At 58.5% G+C, this 16756-nt stretch overlaps 2 protein-coding genes across 2 annotated transcripts in view; both read right to left on the bottom strand.

The window, feature by feature from the left end:
- Positions 1–283, bottom strand: part of LOC144226992 (intestinal-type alkaline phosphatase-like) — a gene marked incomplete at its 3' end in the record, with an annotated part of 2783 nt that extends 2500 nt beyond the window's left edge. The window contains exons 1-2 of the mRNA XM_077758521.1: positions 214–283; positions 14–130 (exon numbers count right to left, since the gene is read on the bottom strand). Of these exons, the coding sequence (XP_077614647.1) occupies positions 14–130; positions 214–283 (187 nt within the window). The remainder of the gene's footprint in view (positions 1–13; positions 131–213) is intronic.
- Positions 284–12786: 12503 nt separating this feature from the next.
- DIS3L2 (DIS3 like 3'-5' exoribonuclease 2) overlaps positions 12787–16756 on the bottom strand; it is a 373116-nt gene continuing 369146 nt past the window's right edge. The window contains exons 17-21 of the mRNA XM_077757924.1: positions 15896–16043; positions 15414–15544; positions 15136–15240; positions 13660–13761; positions 12787–13185 (exon numbers count right to left, since the gene is read on the bottom strand). Coding sequence (XP_077614050.1) covers positions 13075–13185; positions 13660–13761; positions 15136–15240; positions 15414–15544; positions 15896–16043 — 597 coding nt within the window. The 3' untranslated portion in view covers positions 12787–13074. The remainder of the gene's footprint in view (positions 13186–13659; positions 13762–15135; positions 15241–15413; positions 15545–15895; positions 16044–16756) is intronic.

A 16756-nucleotide genomic window follows, 5' to 3' on the forward strand; every position in this document is an offset into this window, starting at 1 on the left:
CCTTGACACTCACCATCCCCCAAGAAGAGGATGAGGTTCTTAGCAGCCGTCTGGATGGGCTGCAGTTCCTTCGCGGCGCCCAGGGCCTGGGCTGCCTGGCGGTTCCAGAAGGCCGGGTCCTCCTCCTCAACTGGCCAAGGGGAGAGTGGAGGCCAGGTCAGAACTGGGGGAGTGTCCTGTAGGTGGGGGGCCAGCCGGGAGGTGCCTCATTACCTGGGATGGTGCCGAGGGACAGCTGTGGCCTCAGGCCCAGCAGCAGGAGCAGCAGCCAGGCGCCCTGCATGCCTGTGGGACGGTGGGACGGCAGCGAGGCCAGGGCTCCGGGGACGCTGGGGCCCGGGAGCGGCCAGAGCGTGGGTACTAGCCTCACGACAAGCCGCTTGGGCTTAGGCCAGGGGAGAACTTTGTCCCTGGTTGTAAAAGACTCCATGTCCCTCCCATTGTCCCCGGTGGCATTGACCCCACCCCTGCCCTGTGACTTTAAGTCATGCTGGCAGAAGGGGAGTGACAGGGCGCGGCTGGGCAAGCCTCAGGACCGGGGTCCTGGAAAAGGCAGGTCTGTCCAGCACAGGCGGTCCCCGCTGTCTCCCTAGAGTGGGGCGGGAGTGAGGGGGCACATCCCCTTTGGGTGAGAAGCATTTGGGTGAGGGGCCCCTCCCAACCCTTTGCTCATATACACTTGTGGGAGAATTGTTACTCCTTCGTTCAGTGCTCTCTGCAAGCCAGCTTCGGGCAGGCTGGGGGGTGGGGCGCTCACATGCCGCCCGGGCCAGGGGTCCGGGTTTGGCTTTCTGATGCCGGGCGGCCCCGAGACATGGGGAAGGAGACATTCTCGGGTGGCCTGGCTTCCGACCAGGACTGGCGTGGGCAGGTGGGAAGGGCGTCGGGCTCAGAGGGTGCCCAGGGGCCTGGACCCAGAGTCCTTTGTGCTGTGGAAAAGGGTGGGGCTGTTGGTGACAGAGTGGAACCCTGTCTGTGTGTCCAGTTACTGGCCAGACTTGTGGGGCGCGTGTGTGGGCATGTGTGTGGGGCAGGCAGGGGTGGGGATCCAGGGTGCATGAGGCTGACCTCTGCTCGGGACAGGCGGAGAGAACCCAGGGGTGAGTCTCTTCTTTCCATGGGCCGTGCATACCCACAGACGTTGCTTCTGATAAGGAACTAAGAGGTTTCTGTGACCAGGCTGGTTCAGAAACATTCCTCCAACCCAGCAACTGCGTGTCTGGGTGTCTCTCCAGAAGATTTGAGAGCAAGGTCTGGAAGAGAGATCTGCCCCGCCACGTTCATAGCTGTGTTGTTCACAGTAGCCAAGAGATGGAAGCAACTCCGGTGTCTGTCACGAGATGAACGTATGAACAAGATGGGGTCCATCCACATAACGGGGTTCTACTCAGCCTTATAAAAGCAGGGGATCCTGTCACCCGCTGCAACACGGAGAGCCCTCAGTGGATGATGCTCCGTGAAACATGCCAGCCACTGAAGGGCAAACGCTCTGTGATTCTACTTAGACGAGGCATCTAAAGTCATCAGATGCCTAGAACTGGTTGCCAGGGCCCGGGGGGAGGAGGCCAGGGGAGGAGGTGTTTCGTGGGAACAGGGTTTCAGTTTTGAAGGTGAAAACCGTCTGCAGGGCCGCCGTACAACAGTGCGCACGCGCCTCGCTCTGCCGAACCGGACACTTACCAGAGGTGGTCACAACAGTGAATTCTGTGCTGTGCTTTTCACCCCAATTTTTAAAAATATGGGGAGCGCCTGGGTGGCTCAGTCGGTTTGAGCCCCGCATCTAGCTTGATGCTTCCTGCTCAGGGCCCGCTTTGGATCCTCGGTTCCCCTCTCTCTGTGGCCCTCCCTCACTTACGTGAGCATTCTCTCTCTCTCTCTCTCTCTCTCTGTCAAAAATAAATAAACCTTAAAATTTTTTTTTCTTTTTTTAGAGAAGAAAAACCTTCCTGCCAGCTCCACCCACCCCAGCGGACCACGGTAGCTCCGTTTTGCGCTCTGGCCTCCTCACTACCTAAGCCCCAAAACCAAGGTGACTGTCCTGGCTGCCAGCATCTCCCTGCCCAGTCCCCACCTCTCAAGCAAGGGCTTTCCTGGGGGCCTCGTCCACACTGACCTGGCTGTCCTCTACATCTGAGGAGAGATATCGCCTTGGGACACATCCTTCCCGGCCTCTGAAGTGTCCCTGGAGCTCCTTCTGTCCCCTGCACCCTCTTGCTGTGCTAGGGAAATTCTTGGCTAAAGGTCAGGGGAGACTAATCCCTGGGCAGGTCCCTAATTAATTAATTGGTTCTTTTTACCAGGCTGTAGGTGAAAGGTATGTTATTCCAAGATTAGTCTTCCTTCCAGTGAATTCCCCACCCCCTTTTTCAATCGGAATTGTTGACGTAACTGTAGACTCACATGCAGTTGTAAGAAATAATACGGAGAAACCCTGGGATGCTGCCCGATTTCGCCCACTGGTACAAGTCACAGACTTTCAGATTCCTCTTCGGAGTTCCCGTTTTACGTGTACGCCTTTGTGTGGGCATGTGGCTTCCATGCTGTCTTGTCACGTGCATGGGTTCATGTAAACAGCACTACAGTTAACATACAGAAAAGCCCCAACCCCGCAGATTGGAATAGATCCCTTTATAACCACCCGTACCTCCCTCCCACACCCCTGCTCAGTCCCAAACCCTTCTCCTGCATTTCTAAACTGTTGTCATCTCAAATTGATGGGGAAAAAATGATTTTATAAGATGGTGAACAGGACTGATGGGGAATTCTAGTCCCCACCCCAAAGGTCCCCTTCTGGGTTCTTCCTGTGCGCTTGCCGCATGCGCCAAATGACTACTAATGTGCAATGCGGAAGTAATAGACTATAAATTGTCCTCCCATCCTCAAGCTCGGGACTCAGACGAGTGATCTCTGAGCCCATCGTGTGAAATAAACCTCTTGCCTTCCAAGATCTCCGAGTGCCGCTTGGTTCTTCCGCTGGGTGATCCAGACCAGGTTCCGGAACAAAATAAGTTACATAGATGGAATCATATAGTCTTTTGGGGTTGGCTTTGTTTTTTTTCCACCCAGGATAGTTCCCTGGAGATCCATCCAAGCTTATTGTATCAAGTCATATCAATGACTCCTTTGTATCACTGAGTGCATTCTGTGGGATGGGTTGACCGCAGTGTTTACTCATTCACATGTCCAAGGACAGACACTGGGCTGACTCCAGTCTTGGCTATTATAAATAAAGCCACTGTGAATATTCATTCAGGTTTTTTGGGGAACATACGTTTTCATTTCTTTGTAATAACCACCAGGGACGGGGACCGTAAGCCCTTTCTATGACATTAGGTAGTCACATTTGTGATCAGCTCTGGTTTCTTGTGAATTTTGCCACGTGCCTGAGGGGGACTGGAGATCAAGCATACAGCACATATCAACAAAGCATGCTTGTCACATTTGAAGCCTGCAGCTATGACTGGCTGCACGGGGCCACCAGGGAGGCCACGTAGGGAGGCACCTTTGGGCCTGAGTCACCTAACTGTGATGACATCCGGTTATAGTCCTTCCTCTGGGGCCCAGGCTTACAAGTCAGCAGGCAGCAGGCTCCTTCTGGTCTTTCTGCTGCGGAGTAAGACATATGATGCCTCTTGGGGCGCCTGAGTGGCGCAGTTGGTCAAGCATCCGACTCTTGATTTCAGCTCAGGTCATGATCTCATAGTTTGGGAGATTGAGCCCTGTGTCTGGCTCTGAGCTGTCTACACGCCGCCTACTTGGGATTCTCTCTCATCTGCCCCTCCCACACTAGTGCCCTCCCTCTCTCTCTCTCAAATAAATAAACATTAAAAAAGGGGGGGGGGATAATGCCTCTTGGGTAATTGTTAGCTCAGGCCGAAGGATGCATCGCTCTGTGCAGCCGGCAGTCTGGTTGTTCTGGTGTGTCTGCTCCCTGGGGAGGAAGGGCCTGCCCCGTGGGGCCCCAGCTGGAGCCCTGGCACCCGCCACCGTTGTCCTCATCTACCATGGAGGCTGTTCAGGCTGTGTCCGGCACCCAGCGCAGGGTGCAGGCAGGCACTGAGGGGGAGGCCGAGCCCGCCCAGCCTGTAGCAGCCGCTGCCGCCCTACGGAACAATGGCTCCTTCCTGCCTCCTGCCCCCCTAGGAAATGTAGTGACGGCCCTGCCACTTGGGGAAGCATGGGCAGAGCTGGGAACGACCATCCGTCACCAAAAGACAACACCCCTGAACATGGTGGGGAACACTTTGGGGGAAATCGAGGCATCTCTTTTTAGGGGTCAGTTTCTCTCATTCAAGCCTCCCACCAGCGCTGCAGAAATAGTAGGAGTGTCCCCATTCAGGCTGGGATGCCGGAAGCAAACACAAGTTGTATTTTGCCTTCTTTCCACGGGCAGACCTCCAAGCGTGAAGCCACCTGGGGGTCTAGCAGGCAGGGGGGAGGGCACTGGGTGAGCAAGGGGGGGCAGAGGTGTTATCTCAGCCCCTCCTAGCCACGGTGGCCATGTGTGACCGTCCCTGTGCTTCGGATGACGTATCCCCCTCTCTGGCCAGGTCTTCCCCTTGCAGTTCTGGGGCAGGAGAGGGGGCTGGCCTGCCTGCCCCTCCCCCTGGCCTGACCATGGGCCCCTCAAGAAAGTCATGGGGACCATGCTGCTCACGGAGCAATTGGCTACATCGTGGCCTGGGGAGCTGATGGACCAGGAACACTCAGCTGAGGGCAGGGGGCATGGCCAGGGTCACGGGCTCGATGAGAGAGTTCTTGGGGAGGTCACATGGAAAGCACTGGCAGCAGGGGAGGGAGAAGCCCCTTGCCTCTCTTTGCAGGGTGGTTTGTGTCTTTGGCCCTGTTGCAGGTTCGAGAGACTTAGCTCTGCCCTTCCCCCGGAGCAGACGGGCACTGATTGGAGAGCAGCCCCAGCAGGGGCCACTTTGGGCCCTGAGGGCCTTTGGAAGGAACCAGAGACAGCACAGACCTTGGGGGCATCCGCGGGACCACGGAGGGGAAAAGTTTGCCGAGGTATGTTCTGGGGCTCAGCGAAACTGAGTGCATCTAAGGCCTGTACCATGCTGGGGTACACTCGGGAACCCCAGGGATTACATCGTACCAAGTCACTTGCCCTTGCGCTGGGAGCTTTGACCTGCACACGGGTCAGCGGCAGCTTGGTGTCTGGGGTCAGAGAGGGGTTGCAATGCCCAAAGGAAGGCCCCGGAAGGCAACTGTTACTAGAGGGAGCCCATTATATCAGCCTTGGAAACTGAGGCTCAGGAGGAAGTATGAAGGCCTCAGATGCTCATGGTGCCATTGCTGCTGTCCTCACCACGCTGACTCAAGGTCTCAGTGAGGTCCTGGCGGCACAAACCAGAAGCTGGGCAGCTACTCTTTGTTTAGAGGAGATGATTTTATCCAGTGAATCTCTTGAGCACTGACCACATTGTAAGTGAACCCCGGAGACCTAGATGAGTCGAATCAGACCCAATCAGTGAGGGGCTTCCTGTTCAGAGGCGGTGGGCGGGGCTACGTGAACTGAGCGATATTCCTGGACACTGTCCCAAGGGAAGAACTGAGGTTGCCCTGAGCGGTGGCAGACCCGCCTGGACAGCAGCAGGAAGGGATGCTGGGGGTGCCAGGCAGCAGAGAAGCCTGGATGCAACCCCCACTGACAGGCGGGAGGATTGGTGTCAGGCCGGCCTTCGGGGAGCTGGGGGAGGGCGTGAAGAGGAGGGGGAGCTGGGCTGAGATCAGCCTCCAGGGTGGAGATGGAGGGGGGGGGGGTGGAGTCGGGGGGCGGGGGGCAAGGCAGAGGCAGGTCATGGAGCCGCTGGCCCAGGAAAGATGGTGATCACGGTGGCGGAAGGACTCTGGCACATCGTGTGGCTTTCTGCACTTGGGCTGGAGGCCTCTGGCCTCTCCTTGGTGCTTGCCCTCCTTGCTGGCTCCCTGGCTGCGATGCCCCTCCCAACAGCCCCTCCCCAGATCCCGTTTCCACCAGCTCCCCGCTCCGGTCTTCCCCGGAGCTCCCTTTCTCCTCCTGCTCTGACAGCTTCTTCACACGGATGACAGCAAAAAAGGTGTTCAGCGGATAAAGAATAAGCCACATTACAGACCCCCAGGTTGGCAAAGACGGAAGAGTCCAACCACAGCGAGTCGGGGCCAGGTCGGGTCTCCACCACCTGGTATGCGGGGTCCTTCGGTACTTCAGCTCGCCCAAACCTTTACTTCCTCATCTGCGAAATGGAAACAATAACTAGTACTGAGGTCTGTGAGCGCAGGGCTGCAGGGCCGTGAGACAGAGGCAGTTCTGGAGGTGGGGAGGAGGGAGGCGAAACCCTAACCTTTGAGAAAAGGCAGGTCAGGTCCTGCATGTTATTAAAGCTAACAGTGTTTGAGAGCCGACGGGCCAAGTGTCAGACAAAGTGGCTTATTCCTAGAAAACGAGTATTAAAAGTTTCCTAATTAAGGTCTGTGTAGGCAAGGCCTCCTTCTGGGCCATTCCATCTGCCTGGGTGGGAGGAATATCTAGGCACAGCCCTTCTATGGGGGAACGTGGGTCACATATTTGTGGGGGTGGGGTGGGGTGCAGATAAGGGCACCATCCACCAGCAGGGCAGGAAACATCATCATACCCCGCCTCCCCCTCCCATACAGTTCCCCAGGGGCTCCGCCTGCCCCGGGGTGGGGGTACAGGAGTGGGCTGGCTGAGTGGGCGAGGCCAGACCTCTCCTCTGCCCTGTGGCAGCAGCAGCAGCAAGGGCAGGGGCGGGCTGGCAGGTGGCTGTTCCTTGAGCCACGGCTCAAGGTCATTCTTCTTAGGGTGACGCAGGAAAGACGCCTCCATGGCTGACAGGTGGTTTGATCGTGGATGTGCAATGAGAGGGAGAGAAAGCTTACTCCTCTAACTGTATGCAGCACCGTAAGTGAGTTTTGCATCCTAAGAACCAGGAGGACCGGCTCATTCCAAGAGCACTTGGTTCGCTGGAAAATCGAGTACGGTGAAATATACGAAAGCAGGCGTTTTGCTTCTTGTTCGGTCCTGCACCTCCGTTTCTGTTGCTTCTTCAACATTTAGCTAAATGCTTTCCAGAACTGAGCAATGAACAATCTGTGGACATTAAAGAATGCAACACGATTCACAAAACTGTTTGAGGTAAACAACTTTAAGTAAAATAGATGATTTAAATGGATTTCCCCCCTAAAATTGCTTTCTATATATTAAAAAAAATCCCCAAACCATAAAAACTCATAAAAAGAGAAGGTTCAAAGAGATTATCTTACAGGTTTTAAATTTGTAACCTCAGTAATGTGCAAATTCAAAGGCATCATTCCAAGTGCTTAATGTACCCTCCCCCATCCCCAGAATCTTTGTTGCTGTGAAAGGTAGATTTCTCCTCCTTCTAGTCACCAGGGCTCACATCTTTCACCTGCTTCCAAGCCCCTCTCAACTCTACTTGACCCTGAAATCTGTGATTTGACCTTTGCACTGGGTGTCTGTGGTCGGTGCCGGTGCCCAGCCAGGGCCCAAGGTCAGCCCTCTTGCAGAGCTGCCATGCAGGGCCAGCAGCTTTCCCAGCATTTCTGCACTCCCCCCCGCCGCCAGCAGGAAAGCATGGTGGCTTCCCGGCTGGCTTGCTCAGGGCCTAGTTTCTCAACCTGGACGCCCTGGCCTTGGCTCAGACATGGAGCTAACAGGCCCACTGAGGCAACCGGGACCTGCTGCGACCCAGGCTGCCACCTGAGTCTTTAGTAGAAGACTTAGGTGGCATTTGAATTCACTGGGAGTATCAGGCCACCTGTCCAGCAGGAATTTTATCTTAGTGACTGGAATGATGGGCTGTTTAACATCCCTGCTGCTGAATGTGCAAAAAGCCTTTTAAACCAATCTGTAGGTCCATTCTTGCTAAGGAAAAAGTGTTTTTTTTTTTTTTTTTTGGGGGGGTCTGTTTTGGTTTTTATTCTTATCCAAGTTAAACGTGAATATAGTTTTAAACTATCAAATAGATCTGTAAGGTTTGTTACAACAAAACAAAAACAGTTCCCCATCTCTCTCCGTCCATTTTCCCATCTCGGAAGCAGCCACCTTCCCCTCTTGGCTTTTTATGTTGACATTTACCACACTTCTCAATCACTTCTTCATTTTTCAATTTTAAGCTCTACAGGCTTATTCTATTGATATTCTCTTCTCAGCATCTGTGGTGGTGTAACACCCATCCCCAAACTACTTTAAACAGCATTTATTTGATCACAGATCTGCAATCTGGGCAGGGCCTGGAGGGGACAGTGGGTACCTGGTCTCTGGGACCTCAGCTGGGGTGACGGGATGGGATGTGTGGGATTCACCTCCAAGGTGGCTCCCTCCTATGGCTGATTAACCAGCTCATTCCCACGAGGGCTGCTTGAGCTTCCCCACAACATGGCAGCCGGGTTCCAGGAGAACAGGACTAGAAGCTGACAGCTCCCTGAGGCATGGGCCTCGAAGTGGGCACAGGGCCATTCCTGCCACATTTCTGCATATCAGCAGCTGCTGAGCCTATCCAGATTTAAGGGGGAGGCACACAGACGCCATTTGTATTCACTTGTTTATTTAGCAGCTTCACTGAGGTATAATTGACAAATAGGAATTGTATACATTTGAGATGTACAACTTGATGTTTTGAGAATATGTATACAAGGTGAAATGACCACCACGATCAAGTTCATTAACATATCTATCACCTCATAGTGATCATTTTCTCTCTGTGGCGAGAACACTGAAGATCTACCCTCTTAGCAGCTTCCGAGCACACGACACGGCACTGTTAACTATATCACCATGCTGTACATGAGGTCCCGGGAACTTGCTTATCTTACAACTGAGACTTTGTACCCTTTGACCAACATCTCCCCATTCTTCCTCCCTGCCCTGGCTGGCCCTGGAAACCAGCGTTCTGCTCTGCTTTTACAAATTTGATGATTTTAGACTCCACATAGAAGTGAGAACATGTATTTGTCTCGTGCCTGGCACATTTCACTCAGCATGATGTCACCCAGATTCACCCATGTCACAGCTGGCAGGATGTCCTCTCTCATGGCTGAATAGTATTCCACGGCATGTGTGCAACACATCTTTATCCATTCCTGTGCTGGCGGACACGTACGGTGCTTCTGTCTCGGCTGCTGTGCGGACGCTGCTTCCTACCCTTCGCGCGTCCCAACGCACTGTATGACTCCGCCGCCTGCTCTCAACTCCCAGCAGCAGCAGCAGCAGCACTTGAGTCTCTCTGGTCCCCAGAAGGAATGCAACCTCTGGCTTCCGCTGTCCCCACCCCTCCTCTGCCCCACGCCCCCAGGGCGCTCCTCCCTGCCGTCTCTGTTGGAGCCCATGGTTGCCCCTGATTCCGGCACCTGCCAGCGCCAGCTCTGTCCCGGTATCTGGGCTTTGCTCCCTCTCAGGCCTTCACCTGGCCTGGGTTATCACAGCCCCTCCAACCTGGCCTCCTGCTTCCCACCCTGCAGCCCGTCACTCTGTGCTTGCGGCAGCTGCAGTGGGCATCTGGTGCCACGTCTCCCCAGTGATGTAACCTCTTCCTGGGACCCGCTCCCCAGCTTCCTGTTCATCCCTACCAACTGCCAGGGACGCCAGGAGCTCTGAGCTCTGTACCACGACAGACATGACAGACGGCTCCCTGAAGGGCCTGGGGTGGGCAGCAATGGGGCCGATCCCATTCTTTCCTGGGGTCTCTCTAACGGGAGAGGGTGTCAGTTTCTTTCCAAGAGGGTGGGCTGCAAGATACAGAAGCTCATGCTTCCAAAAGGTCACGGAGGAGGAAGCGATTTACACCGGGAAGAAAGGAAGCGGCAACAGAGAAGGCAGACAAAGGCACCCAAGGTGACCTGGAGGCGTGGTGCAACCCTGCCTCCCCCACGGTGGGCTTTTCCCGCCCTCCTCTGCTAGTTCACATCCAATCTTCCTACCAGTTCCCTTCCTCCCAGAGCCACTCTGCTGTTGGGTTTCTTTTCCTTTGTTAATCAAGAGACAGGAGCCTCCCTGAAGCCTCAAGGACCCCCCTCTCTCTGGCTCCTCCCTCCCAGTCTCCTTGCGCCAACCCTGGATTTTCAGTGCTGAGCCCCCCCAGCTTCCAGTCGGGGCTGCGTGCCGAGGACTTCCCGCCAGAGCGCCACTGTCCAGCACTTCAGGGCCCGGCACGACATTCCCGCCTCCCGGCCGCTACCCCTACTGCTGCGCCCCACACCCTCCAGCCCTGGCCCCAGGCTCTGTACTGACGCCTCTCCCCCACCCCAGCTCTGTTCTCAGCAGAGAAGCTGGTCTGTNCTGGCTCTCCTGCGCTCCGGCCTCCCGCTCCCTCCCAGACGGCCCTGGACCTCAGGGTCTGCACCTGCAAACAGCCAGCAGGCTGCTCCCTGAGGCTCTGCCCACACTCGCCCTCCCTCCCCTGCTTTACCTTCATGGCGTCACCACCACCTGGCGCGCTAGTGACACGAGTCCTCTCCGGACGGCAGCCCCGAGACCACACGGCTGACTGAGTGAAGGCACAGAGGCCCTTTCGTGGCACAGCTGTGGTCAGAACCCTTCAGGGGCCCCACGTGGCCCTCAGACGGGTGCAGCCTCCCCGGCCAGCTCGAGGGCCATGCAGTCTCCTGTCCCAGCATCTTCCTGCACATCCTCTCAGCGCTCTCCGATCCTAATGACCTTGACCTTCACAGCTCAAGGTTAAGTCAGATCCCTTCAAGTCTCAGTTTCTTCACCCGTGTGGGGCCCACGTGTTGTCTTCTGGCTACTGTCCCCTCGTGGCTGGGAATACGCTCTCCAGCCTCGGAACTCTGCTAGAACCTCGTGCCCCAGGGACATTATTTGCATTACGCCTCCGTCCACGTGGTGACCGAGGCGGTCCTGGGAGCAGGACAGGCCTGAGCTGGCATGCAGGGGCTCCGGAGCAGCCCACGGGGTGAGCGAGTCTTCCTTTCTGATGAGGTTTGTGCCTGGTCATCTTGTTGTCAACAGCGCCATCACGTGGGGACGCGGAAGGGGTGGCCCCCTCTGTGGACTTCGGCCAGGGCCCTGTGGACTGGGGGAGGGGAAGAGATGGACTCCAGTGACTTGGGGAGGGTGCCGGGCCGCCTCCTCTGGGCCCACGGGCACCACAGTGGGGGTGTAGTGGCCGGCAGGTGCCTGAGGCCTGGTCCTGGCCGGAGACCTGCTTCCTTGCTGGGTACAGTTCCCACTTCTGTCAAATGGAGTGGGGGTGGGCTGGGGCTGCAGTGGCCCCCATGGCTCTAGGGTGCATCAGGGCGAGACCCGCCTCTGTCTCCCACGCGAGTCCTGGGAGCCAAGATCTTCCTTGCTGACCAACCTGGCTATGCTCCTCCAGGGCTGGGGGGGGAGGCGCACTGGAGCTATGGGAGGGGGATCCGGCCTGAGTCCAAGCTGCTCGACTGCCCTGACACACCGCTTCCGGAGGGGTGCCACTCCCTGGGGCTCTGCCCTGCTCCCAGCTCCCAGGCTCTGTGGCTGGCTGGGGACAGCACCAGGGGAGAATGGAGCTGCTCCTCCTCAGCTGAGGGGAGGGGGACTTGGGCTCTGTCCGGGTGCCCAGGACAGGAAACATCCAGAAATCTCCTCATCCAAATGCCAAGCCACCAGACCCTCACCTATCCTCCCTTCCAGATACTTGGTTGCAGGAGAAGGTTCTGGGGACAGGAACAGAGAGTGGGCGGTGGCCTCTGAGACACCGGGAAGGCTGGCTAGGGTGCTGGAGGAGGAAAAAGGAACTGAATGGTGTCCTTTGTTCCCCTCTGACACCCCGCCCAGGGCTGGACGCAGGAGGGGCCGTGGCCTGCCGGCGGACAAAGGCAGCGGCACCAAGAGCCCTCCAGTTCCCGCCAGGCCCTCCTACAGGCTGCTGTATTGAATTCCGCTTTGAAGAAAATTCATTGCCACCAGAGCTAATGGGCTTGACGCTGACACCAGAGGAAACGGCACGGTGGACCCAGGACCCGGGCACTGTGCTTTTCACCTCTGTTCCTGGAGGCTCCCGGGGAAGCCGACCTGTGGGCCCCTAGTTAGGTGGGAAAGGAGTGCGGGCCGGGGGCAGCCAGCTGGGGAGACAGCACTGCCCAGTGGCCCTCCACCTCTGTCCCTGGGTCCCCGGGGATGGTGCCACCGGTGGGTGCTCAGGACGATGCCGGGCAGGTGACTAGGCCAGGAGAGAGGCACCAGGCATCCGTCTCCCAGCCCTGGTGGGGAAGGCCAGTCTGAGGGCTCCCCTCCCCTCTGGCAGGCCGGGGCCCCTCAGTCCCCCTGACCCCTCAGCGCTGCTGGGGTTTGGGACTGGCCCTGGAGGTACTGAGGGGCCAGCCTGAACCAAGGGGTATGGATGGGGCTACTCAGAGCTCTGGCCTAGGGTCTGGGCGGGGGATTATAGGGCCCATGCGCCCCATCCTGAGGCCAGCAGGCAGAGGAAGTGGTGGGGGCAGGGACGGACACAGCCACTAGCGGCAGGGCTGATAGCTGAGCTTGCTGTCTTGCATACTAATTACGTTTCTAATCAGCCAGAATGAGGCCCTGGCATCAGCAGGACATGTGGCCAGCTCTGTGAATCATCCTGGAACTGACAGAAGGTTCCGGAGGGTGGCGACCTCAGCTCGGCTGTGAGGGGTGGAGCCTGAGCCAGGTCCCTTGTCCTGGGTCCAGGGGGCACCCTGCTGCCCTGGTCTCCTGGTGGTGCCCCACACACCAGACAGCAATTCACTTGATTTTATTCCATGACACTGATTTGCTGAGCACCNAGTGGGTGGCCCGGCAGAAGAGGGGCTGGCCTCCCAGGAGGACCGGGTCCTGCTCTGCTCTGGGTAAGCACCAGCGAGGCCTCAGCCTTCCGTCCAGCCCCACCATCTCCTCTCCAGTTCATTTAAAAACTGAGCTGCCAAAATAAAACAAAATGAAGAAATAAAAACAAAAACCCTGAGTTGTTAAAAACCAAATTAAAAATCCCCTTTGGTGTCAAAAGGTCCTATTCCTAAAAGCCAGCGGGTGGGGCAGTTGTGTGCGTGGGGTGTGGCGGGGCTGGGGGCCCCCGTCCGTCAGGCTTCCTCCTCGTCCTGCGGGCCCGGCCGCTTCAGGAGGGCGCTGTACTTGAGGGCCGTGGTCTCCGCCTGCAGCACCACCTCCACCAGGCTGAAGATGCTGATGACCTGCAGTGGAGCAGAGCCCAGTGTGGTGACCCGAACGGGCCGTGAGGGGCCAGCCCCGGGGACAGGCGGGGCAAGGCGCTGTTCATCTAGCTGGGCCCCAGGACCGCTCGCCCTGCCCCTCTGGGCCTCTGTCTGCCCATCTGTGAGCTGAGCCTGCTCAGGGACTGACCCCAAAAGTGAACACCCTGCTTTAGAGGGATAGGCAGGGCCCTCTCCTCTCCCCTCAGTGGGTCCCCAAGGCAGGGAAGGCAGTGCCAGAAAGCTGTGGCCCAGAGGAGGTAACGTGGGTGAGCTGTGCGGTCTCGCGGGGAGAAGCTGAAACCCCATGGGGAGCTTGAGCGCTTGAGGGCAGGGGTGGGGATGCAGGAGGGACGGGTGGGGCAGGCAGGGCAGGGGTGCCCCAAGAGGCTGAGCTGAGGGGTGGGCGGGCCCGCAGCAGTGTTCTGGAAAAGCCGGCCCACCCCAGGTGCTGACCTGCTTCACTGGCTCCTGCTCCAGGTCCTGAGGCTCCCAGACAAGCGTGAGCTCCGGCTTCTTGCCCACCCTTTGGAAGTGGTGGGACCGCAGGGGCAGTGCCTGGGGGTACACATGCCTGTGTTGTGGGGTGCAAGCTCTGTGTGCCACCTCCTAACCTTTGACCCTGAAAGGCTCTCCACTGCCTGGAGGCAGCTCCTCGCCTACGCCTGCCTTTGGCCTTTGAAGGAGCTCCTTGCCCCCACTCCCCGCAGCTGGTGGCTTGACCTTTGACTACTGACCACCCCCCTCACCTTGGCCTCTTGCTTCCGGCCAGCTTTCGGGAGGCCCTGCCAGGCCATCTTCCATTAAGGCAGGATTTGCAGGTGACGGAGTGCTGAGTGGCAGGGGCTGTCTACTTGAGGCCCAAGGGGGACCGGGGAACCCAAGGCTAGAGGGGTGCTGCCCCCTGGGGGTGCTGGGTCTGTTAACACAGGCTGAGGGCTGGGTTGTCTGCAGACCAAATCTGTCTGATGACCTAGACCTGAACTCTTGTCTTGCTCAATGAACTTCAGGGCAAGAGCCCTGATTGATTCCAGCTGGACTCCATTCCGTCTCTTCCACTTTGCTCCATAATGTATTAATTCCATGCTTATTCTACTTGACGTGCAGGGCTCTGCACTCCCCAAAGTGTTCTGGATGTCAGGAAAGTCAAAGCCAGGGGCAGGGGCCAGGCAGTGACCTGCTAACCACAAGGTCAGCTGAACCAGGTTCCTCAGATGGTGTCAGCACAGGCACCAAGTACCCTTGGAAAGAACCCTGAATAAGTCATCACACAGGGCAGGGCCCAAGGCAAGGGCTGGCCTCTTCCAGAGTGGCCATGGCCCCACTCTCTCATCTTTCCTTCCTTCACATTCCTGTAAGGAAATCCACCGCCCAAGCATGTGTACTCTGCTGTCCTGCACCCGACAGGGAGGGGCCCGTTCTCTGGTGGCCTGGTCCTTGGGGAAGAGGCCCAAGTCTGACTCTGGGCAGGCGGTCTGAGGCAGTCCCTCATCGCAGGCGGGTGCGGCTGGGTGCCTGGGCGTGGCTCATCAAGTGCGCTCACTCGGCACCGGCACCGGGTGGCGGCAGCTGGCAGGGGGTGTATATGCTCTGCCACCGCACGGTGAGTGCGGTGTGTTCTCCAGTGCACACGAGGACAGCAAGGGCCCTGGCCCATCCTCCACGCTTGTGTGTCTATCCGGGGCTGTCCCTGGGCCAGGAACCCTTGCCAGATACCAGGGAAATATGGAGGCGACCCCAGCAGAGGGATGGGGGACAAGCAGGTGAAAACAGTGTGCAGCTCGGTGTCAACGTGAGGGGAGGGAGGGCTTTCAACAGAAGCCACGAGGTGCTGGCTCCCAGGTCACAGTGGACGTGCCTCAGTGCCGCAGAGCTGGCCTCTGCCTGCCCGGAAGGCCCCTCACCCTGGCCTGGGTGGCCGCGGGTACTCACATTACAGTAGATACGCTTCTGCACCCCGTAGCGCAGCACCAGCACGTCGAAGGCTTGGTTCAGGACGCCTAGCACCATGGCTTCTGACTCCAGGGGGCCGCTTTCCTGCACGACAGGGCTCTAGCCAAGGCCTGGCCACGGGACATGGTATCACCCCGGGGCGGGGGGCACCCCAGCTGCCGAAGGCCCCTGAGCTCCTTAAGGGCTCCTTGTGAACAGGTGCCCAGGAGGAGGGCTGGGGGGAGGCGGGAGAGGGAGCGTCAGGCCGGCGGCCTCACCTTCACGAGGATGGCAAAGAAGAGGCCGGTGCTGAGCTCCTGAACGCGCTTGGACGCCATGCGGCGGTCGTTGCAGTGGTCGGCCTGCTTTTGCAGGGCGTCGGGTTCCAGGTCCGGCAGCTCCCTGTAGCCTGGAAAGAGGGTGGGCGTGGTGTGTGTGCCTGCCACGGCTGGGTGACAGGCAGCACGATGCTCCCGGCCCAGGCAAGGTGGGGCCTTCCTGCTGCCCAGCTCCGGAGGGCTGAGAAGGTGGGCAGCCACGCTCAGGGCCCTCGAGCCCCAGCTTTGGATAGGATTCTAATGAGCCCCCTGCAGCCGCCCCCAGCATGCTCACGGAGGTGGTGTTTCCAGGCCCAGGCTCCCCGGCTGCTCCAGCCGTCTGCCCCTTGGAGCCTGTACGTAGAGCCATGCAGCGTGGCCTCTGGCTGCTGGGGACTCACTCGGGGGCACAAGCCCGCACGACCCCCAGTGCTGCGTCTTACCGAGAGTGGCGGCCAGGAGGCGGTGCACCACCACGTCCGCAAAGCGGCGGATGGGGGACGTGAAGTGGGTGTAGAGCGGCACGTTGAGAGCGTAGTGCCGGAACTGAGCCCGGTCCTGCAGCACCCCCGAGCAGAAGTACAGTGCCATCTGGGGGGTGGGGGGGCGAGACTTAGACCCTGGCCAGGCCGGGTCAGGGCTGGGTTTGCCCTGCAAGGCCGTCACGTTCAGAGCCTCACAATGGGCTGTTTCAGAGTAGACAGCCTGCTAGGCTGCAGGTGGCCGACCACAGGCCCAAGGAGGCCAGCGGCCATTCTCTGTAAGGGGACTGATGTGGGTGCCGCGAGGCTGTGCAGAGCCACGGGGTGCCCAGGCCCCTCTCCTGCTGAAAACGAATGTGGGGCTTGCCCTGAATTGCCCGGACCCCTCGGGGTGGCAGTGCACAGAACAGGCCAAAGAGCACCGTGAGGGGCCCACCCCGCCTCTGTGGGGCCAAGGGGGAGGCTGGGAAACCTCAGGATGCTAGGTGGCCCCTTCCCTCGGAGCCCTGTGGGACGGGCCACCCAGGCACTGGGGAGGGTAGCCCACCTGCTGAAGTCTGATGGCAGCTTGGGAGGATCTCCTCCCCCTCGGCCGTTGCTGGGTTTTAGAGGCTGTTACCGCCAGCAACAAGGGGGGAGCTGTTTCTGAGGTGCCCCACCGCGGGATGGGAACAGGCAGCTACCGTGGAACAGGGAGAAGGGGAGGCCTGTGGCCGTGCTGGGCGAGGGGCCACAGATGTCCCGTGGAGCCACCAGTAGATGCTGGGCAAGCTGCAGGGCTCTGCAAGGACACGCAGCCCACCCCCCCCCACCCCCCCCACC

Source organism: Crocuta crocuta, unplaced genomic scaffold, assembly GCF_008692635.1.
Source record: "Crocuta crocuta isolate KB4526 unplaced genomic scaffold, BGI_CrCroc_1.0 scaffold290, whole genome shotgun sequence".
Classification (NCBI taxonomy): Eukaryota; Metazoa; Chordata; class Mammalia; order Carnivora; family Hyaenidae; genus Crocuta; species Crocuta crocuta.